Raw genomic sequence first — 9,973 nt, 5'->3', positions numbered from 1 at the left:
CTATCCCACTCCTGGCGACAAACAACTATCCCACTCCTAGCGACAGACAACTATACCACTGGAGCCCCCCCAAGGGCAGTGGGGTACTCGGTACCGGGTCAGTTCTTAAAGGGAATGTGGTCTCGGCAGCAGTGACCCGGTCCATGGCCCTGGGCATCCAATTAAAGGAGAGATAAAGGGGAAATAAAGTTTATGTGGAATTGTTCGTGCAACATACAGGGCAACTGTATGTGTAAGTGATGAGATGATGGTGGTTTTAGCAGGTCGGGCAGGTGTTGTAGAAAGGACACAAGGACAGAGTAAGGTGCAGTTTCCAATGATTTACTCACAGTCCTCCAGTCCACAAATGCCAGCCGGATGCTGTGTTCTTCAGGTTAGTGGTCCAGCAAACTCCCAGGCAAATTGGGATGCACCTTTTCAGGACTCCTTTCGTATGCCTTTCTCTGGCCGTCTCACTACCCTGGCTTTCCTCTTCTCCTGCCCAGTGCCTTATCCTCAGTGTCCCAAGCCAGCAGCCACGAACCAGGACAGGCGACGTTCTCTGAGTCCCCTGGATTCTATATGGCTGCCTTTTCAGCGAAGTATGGGTGGATGTGGCGGTGCTTCTTGCAAAAGCCACAGCCTCCGATTTCTTAGCTGAACTTGAAGTATTCCACTAAGTTGGGGATGGTCCCCGTGCCTGAGACCTGGTTCCTCCATGTCTGGATACGGGCCCCACGGGTCGATTCTGAACTACCCATGCCCCTAGGACCCCTTCTGGGAGCTTCTTTCTGTCTCTCCCTCTCAATTCTGTGTACTGTCAGGAGCTGCAGACCTGCATGTGCAGCGCCCCAGAGTCCTGGTCGTTGCAGTACTGATGCTCCGCCGCTAAGGGGGGCTATGGTACGTCTGATGGCACTGAAGGAGTTCACCTGACCAGGTATCACAGACACCAATACACTTCACAGTCTGGCCTCCAGGGGGAGCTAAGGGTGCTATGTATTAGGCCACTCCTCACAATCTGGTAAAACTGGGGGTTGGATAGGAAGTTGGACAGAAGCTGACTGGGTTGGAACCAGGCAACATCCTGTGGCGGAGGGTGTTGCAGGGGAAGATTCAGGGGGGTCTCTGTCAGGGGTGGGATCCTGACAGAGGCCTAGCGAACAGAGAGAACGTTACGGGACCGCGCCTGCACGAGATAGCGGCGGTGCCCTAAGAAAGGACAAGAAGCGAAGTTTATTGTGCTGAGTGAGAAACGAGATCAACGCAACAAGGAGAAACACCAGTAGGAGTCGTGCTGCAAGACGAGGCAACATCCTACTGAGGCGCGCAGCCGGTGGCCGGAACGCCGAGGAAGTATAGAGCTCCAGGCCTAACTTCAAACCTACGGCAGGACAGTCAGTTATAGGCGGGCTGTCTCACCCAATTCACCTAAGAAGACATAGGGGGCAACAACAGGAGAGGGGCGACACTAGGGTCCAGGAAGAGCTCCGAGCCTACCCGTCATACGGGTGCGTCCTAGCCATATCATCTGGGGGACGAAGAAGAACATCATAATCGAGTTGTGAGGGAACTTCAGAAACAGACACAACAGTTGTGGGGACTATCCCGTAAGCACAGCAGGGGAGGACCACAACACACAAGCGCTAGAAGGTAGGCACAGATTTCCACCTGCAAAGGGAACTCTGGAGGTGCCATCGGACCGGCCGGACTTGCGCAGCCCGGTTAACCGTATTCCGGACTGAGGATCCTGGGACCTTCAGTAAAGAGGTAAAGAGACTGCAACCTGGTGTCCTCGTTATTTACTGCGAACTGCACCGTACCACCACAACATCATCACCATACCTCCACCTTCATTGTACGCCCCTCAGCAGGGTCACGGACCGGGTCTAGCCACCGTGACAACCCCAGAACAGAGACTCAGAGGCCCGGTACCGGGTACCCCTCGGCCATGCGGCAGTGGGGGTGCTACACATGTCTGCTCAGCTCCACTTCTCTCACAATCTCTCTCTAGCCCCCTCTGACAGGGAACTCCTTAGCACATCTTACTGCTTCTCTCTGTCCTCTCTTAATCTGCCCAACTTTCCCTCCTAATTAGCTCCTCCCCTACTCTATCTACCCCACCCACTCCTCCAACACCCTTTCCTATCCAGCCTGGGATGAGGCCTTCCTAAGGGTGCGCCCAGGTGCCCTGACTAAACTGGTATGTGTTGGATGTGAGTGTTAGAGTCCTGGGTAGTGCTCCCCCCTTACCTGAGAGTGGGATACCACACTTCTGGGTGAGGTGCAGCATCTCTGTGGCGCCTGGACCCCAGGGGCGCCACACCACTCCTAGCGACTAACCACTATCCCACTCCTGGCAACGGACAACTATACCACTCCTAGCGATGGACCACTATTCTACTCCAGGCGACGGACCACAATCCCACTCCTAGCGATTAACAACCATCTCTTTGATAAAGTAACGGACACATATAATGGAGTATGGACAGGTACAGGCAAAGAAACTGCAGAAAGAACAAATAAAAGTAAGATTTTTAATCAAGCTTTATGACAAGGTTGCTTTACTTTATTATTTTTTACAAGCATTGGAGCAATAAAAACCTTATTATTTTATTACTTAGTTGTTACCATTTAGGCTCAATTTGAAGTAATTGTTTGATTTACAAAAGCCAAATAGCAGAGCTGAATCATACCGAGCGGCAGAAATGAAAACCAGTCGACCAGTAGAGGAGTCATGTAACAACCGACTGCAGAATCCTACATTAGTGTGTACTTCTATAAGAAGCGCACTATTTACATAAGCCAAGTGCCTGCACCAATTTCTATATGCGACTCTCAGAGGCAGACGCTGTGCACAGAATATTCCAGAGACTATTCCATAAGGTCCCGGTCATTTCTTCAGAACGCCTTGCAGTAGGTCAATGGGGATGGGGAATATGATTGTGGAATTGTTCTCTGTTGCGATTGTGTTCAGGGTCTGCAGGTAACGCAGCTGGAGGGCTGCGGGGGATTCACACATCACTATGGAGGCTTCTTTCAGGGCTCGAGAGGCGTTCATCTCACCTTCTGCTGCCACAATCTAGAATGGTAGATACAGGAGTGTTAGTTTATAGCATTCATTGCAGTCTCTAAATTTATTTCTATGCTGGGGTCACACTTGTGTATTTTCTCTCTTTGGAGAGAATTGGGTCAGTTATGCAAATCACACTCTGATTAGTTTCATTACAGTGTGATCTGATTTTTTCGGATGAGGAGAAGATAGGAAAAAAAATTCTCCACTCTGTCAGTCCGTGGAAATTGGCCTGCACTTAGATGTCAGCCGAGTGCAGTCCAATGTTTTCCATGGATTCATTGACTTGCTTGTCCAAGTGCAATCCAATAATCGGATCCAACTCGGGCATACCGCGATTTTTTTTCGTCAGACCGACTAGTTCCAAGGAAGAAATTAGACATGGACATAGAATAATATTGGCCCGAATGCGATCTGATGCTTTGTTGGATCGCACTAGGACCGAAAATATTGCTCACAGGGTAATAATACAGAGCAGCCTAAAGATGGCGCCCCCTGAGGAATCGTTTGCACAATGCCCCCCTGTAAAGAGCTCAGGAGTGCAGCAGTAATATAGTAAAAGCAAAAACTGGACATTTTTTAAAGGAAATGTATCATCAGAGAATTACATAATGTTTAAATCAGCTCTTTATGTGAAATGCATTTTTTTATCTTTCTTACGTTTTTGTCACTATATATATTTTAAGAAAAATCTTCCAATTTTGACACTGGCTACTAAGTAATATTAGACTCCCATTTCCATTTCTTTACATGGACATTAGCTATAGACTGAGCTAGAAACTGGTTGTATACTACGATGGGCATGCTGTAATCTCAGTAATAGTTATTATGAAGGGAGGGGGAGGAGGTGAGCTGTGATACCCCATATTGTTAATGGTGAAACCTAAGGTAGTTTTATGTGGATGTGTTCTCCGTTTTTGTACAGGATGGGGAGAAGGAGAGTTGTGCCTATTATAAACGGTTTCTCCTGTGTTAGCATCCTGGCTGTCATGATAATGAAACTTCTGAAAAGTCTTTTGTACAGCAATGGAAGTATGAGACTAGCTTTAGGCTAAATGGACATTGTGAAAAGGGAAACATTTCTGAATATTATTTTTATGCAACTACAGTGAAAATAGAAAAAAAAACATTTAACATTAAAACCTGGTTATTTTCCTCTGACACATTGTCTTTAAGGCCCTGTTCACATTTTATAAGGTCTGTTTTCAAATGATCTCAACAAATTTTGATGGCCCGCACTCTCTTTAGAAGGCGCGAGACAGATTTCTGCTGTCCGACTTCAATCTTCAGATCAACAGTCAAGGGCCGTGAAAAAAAAACATATTTTTGTGCAATCAGTTGTACAAAGTGGGCAGAGCAGCCCAAAGGATCTGCAAGAACTTATGTCAAAAATTGTTGTAAATTTTTATAGACTTCAGTTTCATGTGACCCTAGCCTTAGTCTAATGTGTACGTGGCCCAGCTGACTAATGGTCGGGAGTGATGTCTATCGCACACGGCAGATTTGGATAAGTTGCTGTCAGACGTGTCAGTCAGCAGCTCGCTCACAGAAATACAGGCACGCTCGGCCGAATGAGCGTCCCTGTGTATGGGAGAGTCGCCTGAGATGCCGTCAGCCAAAGAATCGGCCGAAGCATTGTGGCAGGCCGGAAAGTGTATTTCTTATATTTTTCACCAGTGCTCTGTCTATGTATGTTGCTTGCAGCTTGTGCAGTATGACATGTACCTTGGCTCTGGCCTCCCGCACAGCTTCTGCCTCGGCAGCCATGGCTCTCTGCATCTGCACAGGAAGTCGCACGTCCCTCATCTCGACACGTTCCACGTTTACTCCCCATTGGTGTGTAGCGTTATCGAGTATTGACTAAGAGACATGAAGCATGGAACAATTTTATCACTCTGCATTTGTAATCAGGAATGACCACATTGGCCCAGGCTAAGAGAAGTTGACCATAATCCACAAATAATAAAAATCAAATAATTTTGCAGACAAGCCCATAAATGTACAATGAAGTCACTGCATAGGAAGAATTGGTACAGTTAGTATAGAGATAATAACACAGTGATGTCACAGTAAAGGGATAACAAACACAGTGATGTCATAGTAAAGTAATAATAAACACAGTGATGTCACAGTACAGGGATAATAAACACAGCGATGTCACAGTACAGGGATAATAAACACAGTGATGTCACAGTACAGGGATAATAAACACAGCGATGTCACAGTACAGGGATAATAAACACAGTGATGTCACAGTACAGGGATAATAAACACAGTGATGTCACAGTAAAGGGATAACAAACACAGTGATGTCATAGTAAAGTAATAATAAACACAGTGATGTCACAGTACAGGGATAATAAACAGTGATGTCATAGTACAATCTAATAAACACAGTGATGTCACAGTACAGGGATCATAAACAGTGATGTCACAGTACAGGGATAATAAACACAGTGATGTCACAGTACAGAGATAATAAACACAGTGATGTCACAGTACAGGGATAATAAACACAGTGATGTCACAGTAAAGGGATAATAAACACAGTGATGTCACAGTAAAGGGATAATAAACACAGTGATGTCATAGTAAAGTAATAATAAACACAGTGATGTCACAGTACAGGGATAATAAACACAGCGATGTCACAGTACAGGGATAATAAACACAGTGATGTCACAGTACAGGGATAATAAACAGTGATGTCACAGTACAGGGATAATAAACACAGTGATGTCACAGTACAGGGATAATAAACACAGCGATGTCACAGTACAGGGATAATAAACAGTGATGTCACAGTACAGGGATAATAAACACAGTGATGTCGCGGTACAGGGATAATAAACAGTGATGTCACAGTACAGGGATAATAAACACAGTGATGTCACAGTACAGGGATAATAAACACAGTGATGTCACAGTACAGGGATAATAAACACAGTGATGTCACAGTACAGGGATAATAAACACAGTGATGTCACAGTACAGGGATAATAAACACAGCGATGTCACAGTACAGGGATAATAAACACAGCGATGTCACAGTAAAGGCATAACAAACACAGCGATGTCACAGTACAGGGATAATAAACACAGTGATGTCACAGTAAAGGGATAACAAACACAGCGATGTCACAGTAAAGGGATAATAAACACAGCGATGTCACAGTACAGGGATAATAAACAGTGATATCACAGTACAGAGATAATAAACAGTGATATCACAGTACAGGGATAACAAACACAGTGATGTCACAGTACAGAGATAATAAACACAGCGATGTCACAGTACAGTGATAATAAACACAGTGATGTCACAGTACAGAGATAATAAACAGTGATGTCACAGTACAGAGATAATAAACAGTGATGTCACAGTACAGGGATAATAAACAGTGATGTCACAGTACAGGGATAATAAACACAGTGATGTCACAGTGCAGGGATAATAAACACAGTGATGTCACAGTACAGGGATAATAAACACAGTGATGTCAGTACAGGGATAATAAACATAGTGATGTCAAAGTACAAATATAATAAACACAGTGATGTCACAGTGCAGGGATAATAAACACAGTGATGTCACAGTACAGGGATAATAAACACAGTGATGTCACAGTACAGGGATAATAAATACAGTGATGTCACAGTACAAATATAATAAACACAGTGATATCACAGTGCAGGGATAATAAACACAGTGATGTCACATTACAGGGATAATAAACACAGTGATGTCACAGTACAGGGATAATAAACAGTGATGTCACAGTACAGGGATAATAAACACAGTGATGTCACAGTACAGAGATAATAAACACAGTGATGTCACAGTACAGGGATAATAAACACAGTGATGTCACAGTACAGGGATAATAAACAGTGATGTCACAGTACAGAGATAATAAACAGTGATATCACAGTACAGGGATAATAAACAGAGTGATGTCACAGTACAGGGATAATAAACACAGTGATGTCACAGTGCAGGGATAATAAACACAGTGATGTCACAGTATGAGGATAATAAACACAGTGATGTCACAGTACAGGGATAATAAACACAGTGATGTCACAGTGCAGGGATAATAAACACAGTGATGTCACAGTACAGGGATAATAAACACAGTGATGTCACAGTACAGGGATAATAAACACAGTGATGTCACAGTACAGGGATAATAAACAGTGATGTCACAGTACAGAGATAATAAACAGTGATATCACAGTACAGGGATAATAAACAGAGTGATGTCACAGTACAGGGATAATAAACACAGTGATGTCACAGTGCAGGGATAATAAACACAGTGATGTCACAGTATGAGGATAATAAACACAGTGATGTCACAGTACAGGGATAATAAACACAGTGATGTCACAGTGCAGGGATAATAAACACAGTGATGTCACAGTACAGGGATAATATACACAGTGATGTCACAGTACAGAGACAATAAACACAGTGATGTCACAGTACAGGGATAATAAACACAGCAATGTCACAGTACAGGGATAATAAACACAGTGATGTCACAGTACAGGGATAATAAACAGTGACGTCACAGTACAGGGATAATAAACAGTGATGTCACAGTGCAGGGATAATAAACACAGTGATGTTACAGTACAGGGATAATAAACGCAGTGATGTCACAGTACAGGGATAATAAACACAGTGATGTCACAGTACAGGGATAATAAACACAGTGATGTCACAGTACAGGGATAATAAACGCAGTGATGTCACAGTACAGGGATAATAAACACAGTGATGTCACTGTACAGGGATAATAAACACAGTGATGTCACAGTACGAGGATAATAAACACAGTGATGTCACAGTACAGGGATAATAAACACAGTGATGTCACAGTACAGGGATAATAAACAGAGTGATGTCACAGTGCAGGGATAATAAACACAGTGATGTCACAGTGCAAATATAATAAACAGTGATGTCACAGTACAGGGATAATAAACACAGTGATGTCACAGTACAGGGATAATAAACAGTGATGTCACAGTACAGGGATAATAAACACAGTGATGTCACAGTACAGAGATAATAAACACAGTGATGTCACAGTACAGGGATAATAAACACAGTGATGTCACAGTACAGGGATAATAAACAGTGATGTCACAGTACAGAGATAATAAACAGTGATATCACAGTACAGGGATAATAAACAGAGTGATGTCACAGTACAGGGATAATAAACACAGTGATGTCACAGTGCAGGGATAATAAACACAGTGATGTCACAGTATGAGGATAATAAACACAGTGATGTCACAGTACAGGGATAATAAACACAGTGATGTCACAGTGCAGGGATAATAAACACAGTGATGTCACAGTACAGGGATAATAAACACAGTGATGTCACAGTACAGGGATAATAAACACAGTGATGTCACAGTACAGGGATAATAAACAGTGATGTCACAGTACAGAGATAATAAACAGTGATATCACAGTACAGGGATAATAAACAGAGTGATGTCACAGTACAGGGATAATAAACACAGTGATGTCACAGTGCAGGGATAATAAACACAGTGATGTCACAGTATGAGGATAATAAACACAGTGATGTCACAGTACAGGGATAATAAACACAGTGATGTCACAGTGCAGGGATAATAAACACAGTGATGTCACAGTACAGGGATAATATACACAGTGATGTCACAGTACAGAGACAATAAACACAGTGATGTCACAGTACAGGGATAATAAACACAGCAATGTCACAGTACAGGGATAATAAACACAGTGATGTCACAGTACAGGGATAATAAACAGTGACGTCACAGTACAGGGATAATAAACAGTGATGTCACAGTGCAGGGATAATAAACACAGTGATGTTACAGTACAGGGATAATAAACGCAGTGATGTCACAGTACAGGGATAATAAACACAGTGATGTCACAGTACAGGGATAATAAACACAGTGATGTCACAGTACAGGGATAATAAACGCAGTGATGTCACAGTACAGGGATAATAAACACAGTGATGTCACTGTACAGGGATAATAAACACAGTGATGTCACAGTACGAGGATAATAAACACAGTGATGTCACAGTACAGGGATAATAAACACAGTGATGTCACAGTACAGGGATAATAAACAGAGTGATGTCACAGTGCAGGGATAATAAACACAGTGATGTCACAGTGCAAATATAATAAACAGTGATGTCACAGTACAGGGATAATAAACACAGTGATGTCACAGTACAGGGATAATAAACACAGTGATGTCACAGTACAGGGATAATAAACACAGTGATGTCACAGTGCAGGGATAATAAACACAGTGATGTCAGTACAGGGATAATAAACACAGTGATGTCACAGTACAGGGATAATAAACACAGTGATGTCAGTACAGGGATAATAAACACAGTGATGTCACAGTACAGGGATAATAAACACAGTGATGTCACAGTACAGGGATAATAAACACAGTGATGTCACAGTACAGGGATAATAAACACAGTGATGTCACAGTGCAGGGATAATAAACACAGTGATGTCAGTACAGGGATAATAAACACAGTGATGTCACAGTACAGGGATAATAAACACAGTGATGTCAGTACAGGGATAATAAACACAGTGATGTCACAGTACAGGGATAATAAACACAGTGATGTCACAGTACAGGGATAATAAACACAGTGATGTCACAGTACAGGGATAATAAACAGTGATGTCACAGTGCAGGGATAATAAACACAGTGATGTCACAGTGCAAATATAATAAACAGTGATGTCACAGTACAGGGATAATATGCACAGCTATTTCACAGTACAAGGATAATACACACACTGAAGTCACAGGACAGGGATAATAAACACAGTGATGTCACAGTAAAGGGATTATAAACACAG

At 42.9% G+C, this 9,973-nt stretch overlaps 1 protein-coding gene across 2 annotated transcripts in view; it reads right to left on the bottom strand.

The window, feature by feature from the left end:
- Positions 1-2,502: 2,502 nt before the first annotated feature.
- STOML3 (stomatin like 3) overlaps positions 2,503-9,973 on the bottom strand; it is a 45,061-nt gene continuing 37,590 nt past the window's right edge. The window contains exons 7-8 of one of the 2 annotated variants that reach the window (XM_077298179.1): positions 4,778-4,912; positions 2,503-3,061 (exon numbers count right to left, since the gene is read on the bottom strand). In XM_077298179.1, the coding sequence (XP_077154294.1) occupies positions 2,873-3,061; positions 4,778-4,912 (324 nt within the window). In that variant the 3' untranslated portion in view covers positions 2,503-2,872. The remainder of the gene's footprint in view (positions 3,062-4,777; positions 4,913-9,973) is intronic. The other variant, XM_077298180.1, reaches the window with a different exon arrangement.

Source organism: Ranitomeya variabilis, chromosome 3 (genome assembly GCF_051348905.1).
Source record: "Ranitomeya variabilis isolate aRanVar5 chromosome 3, aRanVar5.hap1, whole genome shotgun sequence".
NCBI lineage: Eukaryota > Metazoa > Chordata > Amphibia > Anura > Dendrobatidae > Ranitomeya > Ranitomeya variabilis.
This window is presented reverse-complemented; position numbering and strand designations above follow the sequence as displayed.